General features: G+C 37.6%; 1 protein-coding gene across 41 annotated transcripts in view; it reads left to right on the top strand.

Moving 5' to 3' along the window:
* PTPRD (protein tyrosine phosphatase receptor type D) overlaps window positions 1-17826 on the top strand; it is a 2878718-nt gene extending 2860892 nt beyond the window's left edge. For all 41 annotated transcript variants that reach the window (XM_073572185.1, XM_073572197.1, XM_073572187.1 and 38 more), the window contains 5 exons: window positions 1105-1231; window positions 5730-5855; window positions 10604-10758; window positions 12105-12240; window positions 14196-17826. In XM_073572185.1, the coding sequence (XP_073428286.1) occupies window positions 1105-1231; window positions 5730-5855; window positions 10604-10758; window positions 12105-12240; window positions 14196-14264 (613 nt within the window). In that variant the 3' untranslated portion in view covers window positions 14265-17826. The remainder of the gene's footprint in view (window positions 1-1104; window positions 1232-5729; window positions 5856-10603; window positions 10759-12104; window positions 12241-14195) is intronic.
* Window positions 17827-20295: the final 2469 nt, after the last annotated feature.

A 20295-nucleotide genomic window follows, 5' to 3' on the forward strand; every position in this document is an offset into this window, starting at 1 on the left:
GCCGGGTGTCAGCTGTGATAATCAGCTGACACCCGGCCGTGATCAGCTGCGCTCCCCCCGTGAACGCAGCTGATCGCGCTAGACGTACTATTCCGTCCTTGGGACTTAGGTCCCAGGTCACATGGACTGAATAGTACGTCTAATGTAGGAAAGGGGATAAGCTTTAAATGATAATACCAGAAAAGTCAACATAAGATTCCTGTTTAACAAATTTGTAACAGAAAACTAAGAACGTTACCAGAATAAAGTCTGAACACAAGGATAAGTGCATCCGATTAAAGAATGTCTAGTTTCAATTATGTTAAGCTTACACTTGAATATATTACTTTAAAGTTCAATGTAGAAAAATATTACAATAGAAACATTGTTATGATCAAGATTTTTCTGTTCAAGACAGCATTAAGTTATTTTATTTAATATTAATATTTTTTATGTATTAATGTTTCCTACATCTGTCTCACATATGTTCTTCTTTTAGTCCTGGTATTAAGATTTAGGTTTACAAATTCTGATTTTATCTTCGTCTTACAAAACCAAATTCACTATAGCACTCTATGGTTATTTATGTTTGATATCATAGATCCATGTATCGGTATTGGGAGTTACACCAAGTAAAAGCACTATAAAAGCCTGTGATTGATTTCATAGATCAATGGGTGGGTATTGGGTATTACTACAAATAAGGTCACTATAAAACTCTATGCGGATTTATGATTAATATCATACATAGATTCATGGGTAGGTACTGGGTGTTATTCCAACTAAGGTCACTGTAAAACTTTATTCTGATTTATTATTGATATCATAAATCCATGGATGAGTTATTGGACATTACTCTAACTAAATTCACTATAGAGCCTTATAGTGATTTAGGATTTATTTCATAGATCTGTGGATGGGCTGTTGGGTGTTTCTCCATTCATAGAGATCTTGACATACAGCCATTTTACTACCATGTGAAATTAGTTCACTTGCCTCCACTGTATGTTTAGCTGTTTGTCCTGGCTTATGTAGCGTACATTCTGCAGATAAGCAAGCATTTAATATACAGTATAGCTATATGTCTTAGGTGTAACAGCATTATGTTCTATTTTTTTCTTTTAGACAGCAAAAAGCCTATATAGCAACTCAAGGTCCCTTGGCAGAGACAACAGAAGACTTCTGGAGGATGCTATGGGAACATAACTCTACCATTGTGGTCATGCTCACAAAACTTAGAGAAATGGGCAGAGTAAGTATCAAGTTTATTGTCACATATTCAGAGTCAGTGGTCTAAACTTACTGATGTAAGTAGATGACAAATTTAAGATCTCTACCATGACTACTGTTTCTACATGTCTTTGCCTTTATTAGCCAACAGAACTTTGCTTAAAGGAGTGTACTCATGTTGTATTTTCAGGAGCCCACCCATCACCTACTTCACGGCTTACTCATTGCTAGGGGAAGTAGGTGGTGCGCTCATGAAGATTCACAGTTTGTACCAGCAGAATGGTCTCGTCGCCACTAGTCCCGAATTGAGCATTTTCTCATGTTTCTGGCATAGGCAGCTTTGCCTCTGCAGGATGAGAGAAGCTGGAGAGAACCAGTTATCTGGACAGCTCCAGATTGGAACGAGCAGGCTCGAAGCATTGAGCAAGCAGGCACCATACGCTCCTTGTTTGGGAAACCAGCCATTCTGGGACCACAGGGTGGTCTGTAAGCTTGGCAAGCTGCTGTGCTGTGTAAAATTAAAATTCTTTTCATTCTTGTGTTATAAGCACTTTACAATTTTACCCCTTTAAGAGCTTGAGACAACCCCTTTAATTTTAAAAGCTGAACATGTATGCAGGATATATAGCTTTATAATGTACAGTGCTGTGCAAATTAATTGGGACAAAGCATTTTTTTTTAACTAAAATCGTAAGTTGGTTACCAGGAAATGATTCAAACCAGTTTTTACTGCTTTGAACAGGCACTCACACCTGTTCAAAGCAGTTAAAACTGGTTTGAATCACTGACTGGTAACCAACTTACAATTTTACCTAAAAAAAATGCTTTGTCCCAATTAATTTGCACAGCACTGTATGTTATACTACCCACTGTATATAATAGTAATTATAATCTTATAGCTGTTATAGAAATAGTTTTTTTTGATAAAGGATACCTGTACATTATGTGCTGTGGTAGAGCGGTTCGCTCGGCTGCTCACAGAGTTAGACACGGAAACCTTTTCTGTTTGACTCGCCCTCTGGTTTGTTAAAAAGCTACTGCATAAACCAGTGCAGAGTTAAGCAACATATACATGGCCTTTTGGGCATAATGGTAAATCACAAGGAATAACATATAGCACTGTGTGTCTTCGGGCATCTGCCCACTCAGGTAAAAAAAAAACAAGGTTCAGCTCACTTTATCACAAACACAGCTCTGGAGATCTCTCCAGAGACAACGCACATTGAATGAGTCAAAAGGCTGTATATTTACCTGCTGGATCACACCCTGGGGTGGAGATATGTTGAACAGCCTCCCACCCATGCTTCAGATGTTCACAAAAACCTATCCCTTAATGTGGCCAATTAACCCCTCTCAGCACTTAGTGTGCTGGAGCATTTTCCTAGGTTCACATCACTGAAGCTAACATCCTCAGTAATACATATCTCCCCTCCAGTATTTTTTCAGTGACCTTGTCACAGTACGCTATTAATAGGTATGTGAAAGATCCTGATTAAATCTCTGCTACTGCTGAATAGGTAATTTGGCTACACTAAAACATTCAATTATTGGTCATGAAATAACAATTCTGAAACATCTTCTCTTAGGACTCTGTGTTGTACTGTTCCTCTCTCTCAGGAATGTGTGATTAAATTGACAATTGGGTGTTACCACTTAGGGGTGTGTCTGTGGATACACAGGTCTGCGACTAAAAAGCTGTTTGATTATTTTCATCTAATTTCCATGTATTTTGGTGTGCTGAAAATGAAACAAATATTGAAAAAAAATCCTGGACATCAGGAATTGCCACAAAATGCAAAATTCTCTTCAAATGTAGTAAATTTTTCTCAATTTTTGTTTTTTTTTATCTTAGGGTTTTGAAAGTCAAAATTACTATTAATTAATTCACATTAATGCATTGAAGATATACAATACCAAAAAAATATAACTTTCAAAGAAAAGAACTTGCAGATTGAGCTAATGAAACCAGCATCAACATGTTGCAAGCTGAACGAGCGGGCTCTGACATGCCCGGGCTTGTTTCAATTGTTTTATCTTGGTTCTCGCCTGTTCACACTTTTTAATCTCAGTTCGTGTTAGCTCGTCATATTCAACCATGTTTTCCAAAATTAGCATTATGGCTCAGCGGAAGTTTATTAAATCGCCTGACAGTTTCTGTTACATTTGTGGTGAATATACAGTGTTGAAGCAACAGCTGGATATTACAGACTTTGTGAAAAAAGTATACTTCGCATATTTCGGACTAAAGCTTGGAGATCAAGATAAAGCTTGGGCGCCTCATAAAGTGTGCAAACGGTGTGTTGAGGACCTCCGAAATTGGTTTAAGGGTAAGAAAAAAGCTTTCCGTTATGGGATTCCTATGGTATGGCGAGAGTAAAAGAACCATAGTGACGATTGTTACTTTTTGTTCATGCGATGTGAAAGGGTATAATTTAAAATGGAAGCATTACATTTCACACCCCAATATTCACTCAGCAATTCGTCCCATCCCCCATGGCACAGATATACCAGTACCCAAGGCCCCTGCTATCTTGGAAGAGATAACTAGCTCCGATGAAGGTGGAGTCATACCTGAACCAGATGAATCAAGTTCTGACTTTGAAGATGATACTAAACCAAAATTGTTTTCCCAGGAGGAGATAAACGATTTGGTAAGAGACTTGAATCTTCCAAAGATGCCGCTGAGTTACTCGGATCAAGGCTCAAAAGCAAGAATTTATTGTTGCCAGGTGTGTCTTTTTCATGGTTCAGACATCGTGAAGACGAGTTCGTTCCTTACTTTGCCCAGGAAGATAAGTTGGTTTATTGCATCGATGTCGAAGGTTTGATGGGTCAAATCAAAATCCAATATGATTCAGCGCAATGGCGTCTTTTTATAGATTCTTCAAAAAGAAGTCTCAAAGCAGTTTTACTCAACAACGGCGGTTTTTATGCTTCCATCCCTGTAGGTCATTCAATACACCGCAAGGAAACCTACGAGAACTTGGAATTGGTTCTTCGTAAACTTAAATATGAAGACCACGGTTGGCAAGTGTGCGGGGATTTGAAAGTCTTGTGCATGCTGCTCGGGCAACAAGCTGGGTATACCAAATACCCTTGTTTTCTGTGTCTATGGGACAGTCGAGACCGACAAAATCACTGGACCAAGAAGAATTGGCAGCCGAGGGTGCTCACAGTTGGTGAAAAAAATGTCCTCCGAGAAACTTTGGTTCCTCCCCATAAAGTTCTTCTACCATCTCTCCACATCAAATTGGGATTGATGAAGCAATTTGTAAAATCACTTCCAAAAGATGGAGAATGCTTCAAATACTTGGTCACCAAGTTTCCAGGCCTCTCGGAGGCAAAATTAAAGGTAGGTGTGTTTGTCGGACCAGACATTAGAAGGCTTATAGCTGATCAAGAGTTTATCAATACCATGACGCATCCTCAAAAAGAAGGGTGGATTGCATTTAAAGAGGTCGCAGAGAAATTTTAGGCAATAACAAAGACCCTGACTACAAAAAAATTGTCGGACGAATGCTGAAAGCATTTCAAGCTTTAGGTTGCCTGATGAGTTTGAAAGTGCATTTCCGCCATTACCACCTTGACAACTTTCCTGAAAATTTGGATGCTGTGAGTGAAGAGCAAGGTGAACGATTCCACCAGGACATTAAAGAGATGGAAAGAAGATACCAGGGAAGATGGAGCATTACAATGATGGCAGACTACTGTTGGACGCTTCAGAGAGACATTACAGATGCTACTCACAAGCGTAAATGTACCAAGAGAAGCCTCACAGGGAAGAAGAATTGATTTTAGTGTGTGTTAGTGAGCTCATTGCAGTTAAAATTGATTTTCATGAAACATTTGTAATAAAAAATTAATTTTATGAGTCTATTTTCATTTATTTTGAGGTATTGTCTTATTTAACATAGTTACTTAAATTGTCAGAAAACGTGATGTCCTATGACAAAACGCACTCAAAAACATAAAGATTACGTGGAATAACCAAAACAGCTCTTGAAAAAATTTTTTTTGCAGACCTGAATAATCTGCTATGGTCCAATCAGTGACCACGTTGCCAGACTGCGCAGTGACATACCCCTTTGTCAGGAAAAATGCTATACTTTTCTGCAGTGCGTTCAGGGGTTCCTGCTTGAATTTTGCTAAAAATGCAAATCGGATGAACCCTCATTGAGACCATTTTATTGACACAAATGGAGTTTGTGCAAACTCTGTTTTTTTCCTCAAAGCATCTATTATTTTAGACAGGTATAGGAATGTAGTAGAGTACCACTTTGGGGATTAGTCTGAATCCTGATTTTAGTGAGATTCAGGTGGAACCACAGAACACACTGCAGTAAATATTGAGTAGGAATAGAAGAAGAATAGCCTAACCATTGTTATTCAATGGGAAACAGGCATCTGCTTCTACTACTACAATACACATGTTTGGCATGGTGACTGGGGTTAAAGAAAAATGTGCCCAATTGCTTATTTGGCTTTTCTAGTTTAATTATTTTTTCCTTTTTTTTTATTAGGAAAAATGTCATCAGTACTGGCCGGCTGAACGTTCTGCCAGATATCAGTACTTTGTTGTGGATCCAATGGCTGAATATAACATGCCACAGTATATCCTACGGGAATTTAAAGTAACAGATGCTCGGGTAAGATACCCATTAATCTGCTTTATAGCAATAAGTGCTGCTAATCTTCTCTATTAATTGACACTGGGAATAATATACACTCATATAATTGTTATATTCATTACATTCGTAAGTTGGACAGAATGTCTGAAATTTCAAATTTTATATCCTGTGACCCAATTAAGTTGAATCGTCTCTTCCCTGCATTGTGGTGCAGATAAACGTTACAATTATTTATTTTAGCCTTTTCTTACATTTATGGAATTTTTCTGGATAAATCTTTCTGTTTATGTAAGGAAGTTTTATGATCTACTATATTTTGTGTTAAAAAAGTTGATGAATCTAATTGTATGACATTAGTAAAAAGGGGGCCCTCCTCTTTTCTAGACACAACCTCTCTCTAGTACATGGAGCTGTGTCTAATATTGTGACTTACCCCATTCAAGTAAAGTAACCTTTTCCATCCAAGCCTCTTAACTGTGTTCATATGTCTGAGTTTTCGATCTGAGTGCTGTCAGTGGAAAAAATAGAGAGCACTCAGACAAATGTTATTCCATGGGCTGTGCTGATCAGAGTTTAAGGGGAGTGTCATTAGCAAAATGGGCTCGATTCTCTCTGATGAGAGACTATGGTCATGTAACCACATCCTAACAGTGTACATTGGAAACAATAAGGGATTAAAGCACAATGTATATTGGAAAGTGGTGTAAGGTTTCCTTGTACAGTGAATATTTTTTAGCTTGACTAAGACCAGAAAGCTCCATGTAAGAGGTATTGAATGTGTTACGTACTGTGGGAATATCCAGCGGGAACCCTGTGATTTACATCTGGCTGCAAACAGTTGACTGATAATGCAGCGGAGTCTCCCACTTTATATTTCTGATTTGGGCTTTGCTTCATTGTCACAAGAGCAGTACTGTAGTTCTGGCTGATATACCACCGTCTCTATTAATAAACATGGTCCAAGTTGTCCTCATGCCAGATTTATCATACTGAGTAACTTGCGCTCTTGATTTTTCTACCAGCAATGTTTTCTTTGCAGCATTCGGATTCAAACCAACATCCAATCTATCTACTATTAAATGGTATAAACTACCGGTAAAAACATAATATCCATTTTTTCTACCTAAGGATAAGATTTTACAGAGCACTGAGATCCCCATGCTCTATGTAACAGTGCACAAATACTTGGCAATACTGCTGGGACTCAACACAACTTCATTGTGTTGGATCATTCTAAAAAATTTATTTTTTTTATGCGCGTTATTGTCATGCCTTGCATATAGTTATTATGACTAATAAACAGATACACCTAGTAATGTAATAAGCTGCTTTTTTTGTTCAATACATTTATTAAACACACAAGTTTATGTGATCATAGGAGTTGAAAAGTGATGAGCGAACGTGCTGGAATAAGGTGTCACCAGAACATGCTCAGGTGCTAATTGAGGTTCTTCGGTGTGCTCGAAAATATGTCCCAGTCCCCGCATCTGCATGTAGGGCGGCTGTTAGGGATGCACGCCAAAGACACTCGGTTAGCACAAAAGCATGCTCCTATAACACCTTATCCCAGGACGTTCGCTCATCACTAGAGTTGACATGACATATCCTTTTGCAAAACCGTGACAGTGTTAGTTTGTTAGCTTTAGTTCTTTTTCAAAGGTTTAAACAGTAAAAAAAGAACTATGTAAATATGTGAACCCTCCCATTTAGAATTCTGCATTTTTAGGATTTTTTTTTGCAAGACATTTGAACAATTAGCAGTTTTCTCGATTAAAATAGGATGATTTATTTTTCTTACGCTCATCTGAATCCAGTTAATAGTAGACAGATTGGGTGTTGGTTTTACAGTGCAAACCACATTTATAAATTAATATATCCTCTTACACCTGATGGGGCTAGTATGGTTGGGATAGAATGGGTTATTTATGAGTCCAGCTAAAGAGTGAGTCATGATCAGTTCAGATCAGGACACACTGCAAAGTGATCGAAGATCTGCTCTGCAGGGAAAATATTGGAGCTACAACGTTGTACTAGTTCTTTTATTTTCAGACCAATTTACAGTTCCAAACATCTACAATATACTGCTCTTCAAGTAAAATAAATCGCATCATCACATTGGAAACACATTACACACGGATGACCATGCGGAGAACACTTTGTGCAACTCTCAGCAGGGCGACGCGTACTGATTTTCCATACGTTTAGTGTGACTCTGACCTTAAATGGAGCCTTTGCTATTGTGCACATGCATTGGCTTCCATGGGTTACCTGTGTAACTGGAGGTATGCCTACACTGCCATCTTGGTATTCCGGTGAAGCTATATAATATGGTATTGAAGTATACAGATGACTGCAAGTTACTTTTTTCTCTAACCACACCTCTCTAAAAGAATGCAATAAAAAACAATCAAAATGTAGTTTGTGCAACGAAATGGTGTCAATAAAATTGCCAGCTTGCCAGGCAAAAAACAAACCCTCACACAGCTGAAACGACAGAAAAATAAAAACATTACGGTTCCCAGAAAATGCCGTCACAAACCACAATTTTTTCGTTTACAAACTTCAAAATTTTTTTCAGCACAGTAAAAAAAAAAATAGATTTATGTAATCATGTTATCTTCGTAATCATACTGACCTGGAGAACTGTTTCTGGGTAATTTTTACTATAAGGCCGGGATCACACATGCGAGGAATACGGATGCGTCTCGCATGTTAATAACACTGCCGCCGGTCCTCAAGTGCGGAGCGTGCGGCTCCATGTATTGCTATGCGGCCGTACGCTCCAATCCGAGTGCCATGTATTAGCATGCGAGACTCGGAGGTATTCCTTGCATGTGTGATCCCGGCCTTTATTGAAAATCAGGAAAAAATATAAATGCTATGATTGATAACTATTAAATACATATTTGTATATACGGTACATATGTCTCCTGATATGAACCAAAGTGAAAGACCCGTGATTATTTCTGAAGAGACAAGTTGAGCATCACTCTCCATCCAGCATGCAGGATGTAAAAGAGGTAATTCTTGAAGAATGGAAAATGATAGATTTTGCAATATGCCTCCAACTTGTTTAATCTAGAAGACTTGGTGCAATCCTTAAAAAATATGGAAGTCATGCAAAATACTAAATGTAGTAGCTTTTGCTGTGAGGTGTACTCATTTTTGAATCAATCAGTTTTACAAAAACTGAAGATTTTTTTCAAATTTTTATTGAAATGTTTAACTTACTGAGGAAAATATAAATTCAATAAACATATTCAAGACATTTAGAAATACAGGTGACCTAATCTCCAAAGTACACGACTTTAAAGATAAGGTTAAAAAATCTAGAAGTCATTATACAGCCAATACTTGCAAAATTGAACATTTTATAATGAAAGTTATTTTGTCAGCCTTACTTTTATGTTATAAGTTTACAAATATTGTATGAAACTGTCTTGTCAAAATTTTGGAAATTGTTCTTGTATTCATTGATTAAAATATTATGTTTCAAATGGGGTGTACTCCCTTATGCTGAGCACCAGAGGTCGCGCTACATATTTTTCAGAGGAGTAAAAATACTCCTCCCAATATTTTTGAGGAGTATTTTTCACCACGGAGGAGTACACACACACACCATTGCACAGACCACCCCACACACACACACCATTGCACAGACCACCCCACACACACACACCATTGCACAGACCACCCCACACACACACACACCATTGCACAGACCACCCCACACACACACCATTGCACAGACCACCCCACACACACACCATTGCACAGACCACCCCACACACACACACACCATTGCACAGACCACCCCACACACACACACACCATTGCACAGACCACCCCACACACACACCATTGCACAGACCACCCCACACACACACACACCTTTGCACAGCCCCCTCAGTGACATAATCCATTTGTTACACATATGATTGCTGACGCTCAGGAGCCAATTGTACACATCGTCCATGATAACAATGGAAACAAATCAGTGCCCCCAGACACCGGTGGTTGGCTCTGCCTATAGCAGTCCGGCAGATGACAGCATGCACATACAGGTCACTGGCCACAGGCCTCAGCACAGCGGCAATAACAGCCACCCTCCCCCTGCGAGTCCCCGGGGATTAGTACCGTACAGGCGACCTTGCTATGGATGGAGGGCGCCCTGCGCGACCACTTTCCCAATGTTCCCATGCAGTACACTTACCACGCACCGTGCACGCAGCTGCAGTCCCCGGCCGCGCTCTCCCGCCTCACAGAAGGATGATAACGGTGCAGCCGTCAGCGTCCTCCCCCCCGGTAATCTCCATCACTGTCCTCACTCCTCAGCTCTGGCCGCACACACAGCGCTGTGTGGGAGGGGCTAACACAGCACCCGTGACGTAATCTGGGAGACTCCACCAATCCAAAAACGAGGCGGGGAATCACTATACAAACCCCGCCTACTGACGTGAGTCGCTCCGCAACATCTGATACTGCCCTTTCCCCAGCTCCGTCCAACTTGCTGCCACTGTAGCTTAGAATGATGCGTCCCGTGGACGTATCGTACTAATCTGAAGGCGTTTTTTCGCCTGCCTGTGCGTCATAGACGCCCAGACAGGCGTTAATGCGACCTCTGCTGAGCACTATATATATGGAACAATGGATGGTTTGGTGTTATATACTGGCAAACTACAGTAGTCAGTTCCATATTTTTACTTTTAATTTTTCAGATGTAGACTTGGATCTAAAATAATATACATTACTGTATCTCTTGATAGGATGGCCAATCACGGACAGTCAGACAGTTTCAGTTTACTGACTGGCCAGAACAAGGGGTGCCAAAGTCTGGAGAAGGATTTATTGACTTTATAGGCCAAGTACATAAAACAAAAGAACAATTTGGACAGGATGGCCCAATATCTGTTCATTGCAGGTAATTCTCCCATTTTCACTCAATGTTTTTTACATTAATTTCATTTTTTCATTTAAAAAAAGAATATTTCTGCAAAGGTTCTTTGCAATCCATCAAGGCCTCTTCATTCTATTCAAGGATGTTATCTTTTCACTGTGACATAGAGGTCAAAAATCAAGTAAAGGTCAAGAGCTAAGCATTGGAGTAGATTGTTTTTTTTGGATGAAAAGGCCCTTTGTTCAGTAGTAATCATTTGGCCAGATATGAGCCTGGCATATACTACTTTGATATAAGGACTTTTTTCTACAAATGAAATGACATTATATATTTATCTGTTTGTCATTGTTCTATAAGCACAATAAGTCATACATTTGGTTCGATTGTGATCACTGTCATTCTATTTATTGAAAAATCAACAACTTTTAGTCCTTGTGGTCAGAATATATAATATAGCGGCCCATCACTTCAATGATCTACTTATCACTATATAAATTTTTTGAGGAATGACATGGATCATTGAAGTTGTTGCACTTGATTATGGCCTATCAATCAACTTAAAGATATCAGTTAACTTACAGGAGCCGTGATAGATTGTCGTACTTCCATTTCCATATTTCACCATGATAACAGCTTCAACAACTCTGCTTTCTTTACCCTATGTAATTTTGGAAACTCAGGAATGCAATCCTGTTTTCAGCTTCACCAATCATGGCAGTCTTAAATCTGTCTATCATGTATAATAATATTGTGAACTCACTGTTTGCTAATCAACCAATATTTCATCACTGGCCTCTCCGTACAAATTGGCCTTGCACATTATGCAAAACTTTTACAGTTGACGGTATTTAGTTTAGAAAAAGAATAAATATTCATGCTTGATACTTTTTCAAAGCTTTTATTTTAAATCCATTAGCACAGTAACACGCTGGATATTCTCCTAAGTAACAGGTGCATCATTAATATGCGCAAATTAAAGTCATTGCATGCGGTTTGCACATTAGGGGTACCCAGCTTCACACAGTTTTCTTCCCCATTTGAAGATGTTTTGAAATAGTTACCTAGGCTCTAAACTAATGATGAAATGGAACCTAATGAAAATAAAGAACACTCCATGATACATAACTAATAAGTTTTCACTTTTCCTCTACTGTGTGTACTATGATTTGCAGGAAAAAACATTGTTCTCGTCATGGGTGAACATGACCTATGCTGCCGAAAACAATGTTAGCCTATCCAACTTATATGAGATGATAATTAGAATTCTTGACATCATCAAACCCTGATAACCAAGGAAAAAACCCTATAAAAATACCTTTTACTTCCATTCATCATTAGACACCCTTATCATTCTTCTATTTTTATAATAGTGCTGGAGTTGGAAGAACTGGAGTATTCATTACGTTAAGTATTGTATTGGAAAGAATGAGATATGAGGGTGTTGTAGATATCTTCCAGACTGTCAAAATGTTGAGAACACAGCGACCTGCTATGGTACAGACAGAGGTGAGTAGAATTATTAACAAGATATCCAGTAGTCAATAATAATAGTCCTTATGGAGCCATTTTTGTGTACGTGTTTAATTCTTAGAATTGTTATTGTAGTGGTGTTAAAGGAATATACAATAAAAAAGCATAATTTCAAAGTATATCAAGTAAATCCTTAGCTTGTTCTTTATTACTATGGGCATTCAAAGGTAATTTAATACAATAAATTAAATCCTTCCTCACTCCTCATAGGATGGGATCCATTGCTGTCGCTGGTATTTAATACACGGGTCACACATGGAGCTGTACTATAGACATGTGCATTGAGAGCTACTATTATATTCCAATGGCATATAACTTTTAAATCATAAAGACTGAATAATACTTATTTTGGGCACATGTTTGCATTTATATGGAACCTGTCATGTCTCCCATGCTTTCCAACCCAGTGTCACTAAATTCCCTGCCTAACCAGCCCTGTATATTGTTTTCACTTAAATCCATGTGTAAAAAAGTATTTATAAGGTCCGCTTCTCTTATGCTAATTAGGCGTTTAGTCTATGGGGGGGGCATGTGTTTCCTTTAATTAGGAAAACAAGCCAAGAGCCGGCATCATCATCAGCTCCCTGCAAATCTCGCGCATGCGTGCGTCTTTGTTTGACAACGTCATTGAGCCTCTGAAGCCGCTGTGTGCCTCCCGGCTTCAGAAGCACCCTGCGCATGACTGAAAGTGCAGAAGATTGAGCCGCCATCTGCACTTTTGCAAGATGTGCAGGGAGCTGGCAATGACGCAGAATCTTGCATATTACGTTATCATGCCAACAGGGGCATGATAGCATGTCCGGAGGGCTGACTAGTCTGGGAAAACTAAAGCTCCATTGACTAGTGGAAGGCCTAATTTGTATAAGAAAAACTGAGTTTATAAATACTTTTTTTTAAGCATGGATGTAAGTGAATAACATTATGAACAATTGGTTAGGCAAGGAATTTGGAAATACATATGTAAATGCTGCTGGGTTGGAGGGCATAATGGACCTGACGGGTTCCCTTTAAATATATTTGTGAACATTATTAAACCACTAATTAGAAAAAAATAGATATTTGCCTGTTGTCACCTTGATAGCCAACAGTTTATATTTTCATACATTTTCTACTCAGAAATTATGTTGGCACACATGTTTTACCTAATGATATGGACAACACATGCTCCATATAGCTAGATCATAACTTCAATTATATTCCTATTAAATTAAGTTATTCCTCACTTACAAGATAGAGGATAACATGCTGATTGGAAGGCATCTGACCTAAATGAACCTGAGGTGCACTTGATTGGCCCCCACTCCCTAAATCGCTTAGCTTTTTCTGGCAGTCCCATATGCATTTATTGTTTGGGGCTCGTATCCTCAATTTCTTGCTGGAGTTCCCAGCAGTTGGATCTCCAACAATCGGCAAGTTATTCCCTATGCTATGGGTAAAAAATAACTTGAATTGTTAATGCAGGTAAGAATCTATGTGACCTCAGATGTCTAAATCCTGGTAGCATGCGCAATGCACGCTGTCCGGTTTTTACATTATTTTAATCCTTCTGGTCATTCTCCAGTTCAATGTGCCTGTCTTCTCTCAATACATGTGAATTGACATAAGCCGAGTATGTATAGTCGGCACATTACTGCAGCAAATTGCATACTTGTCAAATGACTACCCGTTCTCACGAGCAATACCTGTCTGTCTATCTATCTATCTATCTATCTATCTATCTTTCTATCTAGACAGTGTGCAATACACACACTGTCAGAATTCAGGAGTCTGCAGCAATCACATAAAGTGACAACCCATTTAAAGATTTACCTAGATTAACCAGTTATTTTTTTAGACTGTAACTGAAAAATATATGGGTTTTAGATTTTACTTTGTACTGTTCATTTAAAGATTATTAGGTCACATCTAGTTGTTTTCCATTTCTTTTTCAGGACCAATATCAGTTCTGTTACCGAGCAGGGCTTGAATATTTGGGCAGCTTTGATCACTATGCAACGTAGAAGTTTTGGACCATCCTGGAAAATTCCTGCAGGCCCTTCAAGATCCAGAGAGCCTCTTCTGAGCCATACGGTGTGCTTGGGAAGCATTTCTTAACTCCTAGCTAAAGACCAATCACAGCAATTGGATAATTATTAAAAAAAAATCAAAAAAATTAATAAAAACATTTTTTTTCTGGATGGACCAAGAATACACAGATAAATAATCTAACCTAAGCAAGTTATATCAATCCTGACTGGTGAGACATCTGAAGGATTCTTTTCACCAACCAACATGTCTCAAGGAATAAGCTGGCAATGAAGGAACAATGTGAAATCCACAGAGAAGCATTATCCATGTCTGAGACTGCATGAGTGTTCTACGATGAATCTTAGGAATACACAGCAGGATGTTTACTACGTCAGCTTCGGCTTCCTAAGACAAATGCAACCTTTGCAGCGATATCGACCCTTCTCCATCAATGATCACGAAAACATGTTAGTGAAACGAATGAGTGGGAAGTGTCTAAAGAAAATCAAAGTCATTTATTTAGTTTTTTAGTATTGTAAAGATACTGCTGACCTGTGCTTCATTACTAACTGTGTAAACTAAATTTTGTTTTTCTTTTTTTTTTTAACAAAAAGTTTATAAGGAAGTGAATAAAACATTGCATAACTGTTAATTTTTTTGATCAAGAATTGTATTTTTTTTAATGCGGTAGAACTGTTATATGTAATAATTCTCATTAGAAATAGTCAAACATTAAACATTTTTGCACAAATTTGTGCAGCGCTGACATTTAACCATACCATAATTTTTATCATGTATTTCATTTACACTTTTTTTTGCCATTCTTAATATATATACAATATATATATTTGTTTTTGCATCAAGACAAGCTATTTTTTCATCTGGTTTGGAATCAACAGGGAGTCGCAAAGTATAAAGCTGCTGCAAACATATATAGAAGTATATATAGATATACACTCACATATCTATCTGTTTTTCCGTTATTTTCATGATATTGATCAGTGGGAAGATATTTAAGACCCATTTCATCAATCGGAAGGTTAGCATTTCCTGTGTGTTTTAATTTTTTATTTTGCTTTTAATCATAAAGAAATGAGGAATGCACATCAGTGATATTCTAGGTTCACCGCCACTCACATTTCCATGTGCTCACATACGTATGTACTTCGTTCCGCCTCCCAATACTTTTAACACTTTAGTGCAATAATGAACCATCTTGTATATTATACAGGATATGTGCATGCAAGAAATGTCAGTGTTTATCAGAAAGAAACTATTGTATTATACGATGTATGAACAGGTTTTCAAGCAAATTGTATCTAATCATTTATTATACGTGGTATATGATTACGTATGTCATTTGTAAAATATGTAAAAAAACAAAAACAAAAAAAACGAATAGAAGAAAAAAAATCAAATCAAGGGCAAAGCCAAAAAATTTTCCCCTGTCCTGCTTAATGAAAATAATGTAGAGTCACAGCAGTTTATAAATGCTGCTTACTTTCTTTTTATTTTTTTTCCTTGCTTTTGCATTTAGAGTGCCTTATATTTGATGCTTTTAAGCAACCTTTTGTTTCACCGTTGCCAGTCTATTTCCCCATGATAATATTATTTCTATATGTTCGGAAAAATGGAATTAAAATCTGCTTTTATGCGATATATATAGATATATACACAGCTATTTTTTTAACCAATATCATTATGCAGGAGCATTCTTCCATGCCCTTCAATATTAAAAGCAGCATATTATTTTAAGTAAATTGTCTATACATTTTATAATCATTGCAGATCTATACATCACTGCACGGCGCAGGCAGGCTTTTTATAGAGCAGTGGGTGAAATTACTAAAAGCTCGTAGTGTTGCTAAAAACACAATGTGCACAAGGACTGAGTGACAAGCTGGCGGCTAATTTTTAGACTGCACAAATAATATTGGTAAACATAAAGAATCAGAATACACATAGGCTCTATCCAGCCTTATAAATGGCTGCCTCTCTGAGCAACACCAACGGATACTCATAAATGGTCATCTACACCAATATATGACATTACTACAGCACATTAGGGCACTTATTGATGCCTAATCATGTTAACTTACTTGCCCATTTTTTTTTTTAAACATTTTATCTCCATTCGCCCAGTAATATCAACAATTGTAAATTATTCAACAGAGACAGAAAAGTCTAGAAATTTGGACTCTTATCTGCATTGTAGTGAGGTTTTTTTTAAATTTTTTTTAACATGTGTCTTTTGTTTGGCAGCCATTTTGAAACTCATACTCTGAACGGTTGCGTCATAGCACTTTTGTATTAATAATAATAATGATGATAATAATAATGGAAGGCTACCTCTGATGAAAAAAATATCAAAACAGCATAAAAAGAATGTGCTTTTCTTGGGGTATCTTTGCTATTTTTCTCATGTAGACAGTATTCTTTATACATGAATTGTTCTAAATTTGTCTGTTAAGTATTTGCATTTATGAACAGAAGTTGTGATGATCTCTGTTATCGGACATATCATATTTTTATAGACGCGCATACTTCATCAAATGTTTTCAAGCGTTGTGTTACGAGGATTTGTTTGGTAGCCACTCATATATAATGTAGTTTCCGTTCCAATCAATGATGTGCATTCCACTTTCTGTTATTAATTGTACATGGTTCTTTATTAAAGAAGCATCTCATCAAAGGCAGAAAATGCATTTCTTAAGCATTATTGGTACGGTGCTATTATTTACGTATATCAGTATAGTTATGTATAATTTTGTAATTAGTTACATTGAAAAAAAACATAAACATGATTTGTATAGAACTTCATATTAGCACTGTATTTTTGTCTTATTTTTTCTTTTCTTCTTTTTCTTTATGTCTTTAAATCTTTTTTTAATGCATGACAGAGTATTACAAAAGTATGACTTAAAGATGGCCCTTTTAGGGAGAAATGCACTTTGGAAAACCTTTGTACTATGCACTGCCCTATTGATTCTACACCCAATGTTATTACTTGAACCCATCTTTAAATAAAAAAAACCACAAGCAATTCTGCAATGAAATTCACATTTGTGTAAATAACACAATATAATGGAAGAATACATTTGCCTTGAGAAAAGTGCAGATGCAGATATATTTTTCTCCCTTCGCTTCCGCCGTGATGGCAGATCTTGCGTCTATTAAATATTTTTTGCCCTGACGCTCCAAAAAGAAATCTGAATAATGTTGATGACTCCACCTTTTACATATGTTCTGTGGCTTTGCCATTAAAGATTTGGAGTGTCTTTACAAGAATAAAACAAACTGTGTTCTTTGCTCTCGTTTTTGGATGCATAGAGTGGAAAAAGTTATAAAAATTAAACTTGTAAAATGGCTTGTTAAAAAATACAATTACCTCTACTTAGTAGTACGCGTAAATGTTTTACAAGATGAAAGGCGTGCTTTTTATTTTCTTACTTCGTTACATCGGTGGCGAAAGAAGTCTGTCTGAAAATCAGTCCTTTGCTGACACAAGTTCCATTTGTTACAGATGAATTCTAATAAAAATGTCAGTGTTATGCAGTCCTGGTTATCTTTTCTGAATCTTGGTCTACCACAGTGGGGAAAATCCTGGGTATCAAACATAACCTACGAGAACCTCTGCTATTTCAGTGCATCAATGAAGACATATACAGGTGCTTCTCACAAAATTAGAATATCATCAGTTATTTTATTTCAGTTCTTCAATACAAAAAGTGACAATTATATATAGAGTCATTACAGAGTGATCTATTTGTGAGAAGCATCTGTATATAATATGATGAAATATAACATATATGTGATATAATTACATGAATGCATGAGCAAGGGCAGGGGGAATAGTTGGATCACAGAATGTTTGGATGTCATTGTTCCAAATTCATGACTCAAAACTGCAATTTATCATCCCCATTAAAACGTTGACATGACCCAAACTCAAATGGGTCACATCTCTTCAAGAGCTTCATAGCAGCTGCTTAGTTTACCTTTATGACCTAGTTTCAAATTCATATTGGCACTATAGTGTAACATTTACTTATATTACCTTTTTCATTTAAATAAAGAGTCTTTATGCTAGGCACTTTCAACAAACTTTGCATAAAGCTATAGTGGAAATGAAAATAATAAATTTTGTAATAAATCTTATCAGAAAAATCTGTTTCTTTTTCCACTTATGAGCCAATTCTCCCCTTTTTCTTGAACTCATCACCCTCTTTTAAAAACTGCTTAAATTTGTTCAGATTAAGACATACAGAATAGAACACAAATCCCTCTCGGTGTGGGAGACATCGTAGAAGCTGGTCTACACTTACTAGCTCAACTGTAAGTTAGAAATAGAGCAAATACAATGGAAAACTTATGAAAATGCAGGATACAAGTCACATAAAAGTATAGCTACCGTTTAGACCGACAACATTGATGTGAATGAATTTGATTTGTCATCAAATATGCAAAGTGTTTTAACTTTATTTCTTGTTATGGGAACCAGCAATTAAATATTAAAAGAAATAGATATTCCCTTAAGTTCTACTTTTAAATTTTTTATACCCAATAGAGGTTAGTGTTAAAGGTCATCATCGTTTTCCAAAGTCTCCACTCTGTGGTATTCATTGCCGTAGAACCTTGAAAAATTGTTAGAAAAAGTGTTTTGGATTAAGATTTTCCTTAATTATATTTTACTAGATTATGGCCCTATGCTATCGCATCGGGAGGATGCGATAGCATCACACCTCTTGCCATGTTAACCCTCAACACACACACTCCTCAACACACACTCCTCACCTTTCACCATCTCCACTCACTCTTTCACTCCACATACGACCCCTTCTCTCACTCTGTCTCTCATACTCACGCCGTCATCGCCGCTGCTCCTCGATCCCCGACATCTTCCGCCGGCGCCATCCTGGATCCAGACGTTGTCCACGCCGGCGACATGTTCTTGCGGCGACGCCATCTTGACTATCGCGGGATTTCGCCGATCCAAAATGGCGTCGCCGCAAGAACATGTCGCCGGCGTGGAGGACGTCTGGATCCAGGATGGCGCCGGCGGAAGAAGATGTCGGGGATCGTGGATCAGCGGCGATGACGGCGTGAGTATGAGAGACGGAGCGAGAGAAAGGGTCGTATGTGGAGTGAAAGAGTGAGTGGACATGAGTGGAGGTGGTGAAAGGTGAGTGGAGTGTGTGTGTTGAGGGTTAACATGGAAAGAGGTGTGCGGTGACGTCACCGGTTACAACTGGACGGAAGTTGTTACAACCGGAAGTTGCTTAGGGCATTTATTATTATTTTATTATAATAACCAGTCAGGAGCTTAAAAATCAGGAGAATTGAATATTATTGTTTTTTTATGAAGAATTGTTATTTTATTTTTTATTGCTCACTGGGATTTATCCGTTTTTGCCATGTTACAACTGTGAGTAACTTTCCCTGGAACAGCTAACATAATTTATTCAAACCTCATACCCTTTCCTGATCTTAGACAGTTTTGCATACATTTCATGTATATACCATACATTGTATTGAATTCTGAGTTATCTGTTCCGGATCATCATTTCTTGGCAAGAACAGGTTGGGGTTACAAAGAGCATCTCTCACTCTCTGCCATCCCTTTCTTGTTCTCACCACACAACCATATTAAAGGGAATCTGTCAGCATGACTTCACTCCCCAAACTATGTATATGTGTAGCTAGTGCTTTCAAAAACAAGGCCAGCAATATATTTACATTGACAGTCTGTTCCTCCATTACTATCTTTCCTGTACTTATTGTTTTAATGAGCGCTCTCCAAGACGTCCTCAGAGTAGTACTATCTTAATGGACCAATGTATGCACTTTAGGTTGTGGAAATATAATTACATTGTAGATATTAAGTGGCTATTTACTAAAAGTTATACAATATATTTGAACTTGAAGAGCATAATTGTAACTTGGCTTATGGTAAAGACACTCCACTCCTTTTATTGATGTTTCATCTCATTGACTTTCTACCAAAACAGACTCATCTAATTAAAC

Source organism: Dendrobates tinctorius, unplaced genomic scaffold, assembly GCF_039654945.1.
Source record: "Dendrobates tinctorius isolate UK_male_01 unplaced genomic scaffold, ASM3965494v1 ptg000031l, whole genome shotgun sequence".
Lineage (NCBI taxonomy): Eukaryota > Metazoa > Chordata > Amphibia > Anura > Dendrobatidae > Dendrobates > Dendrobates tinctorius.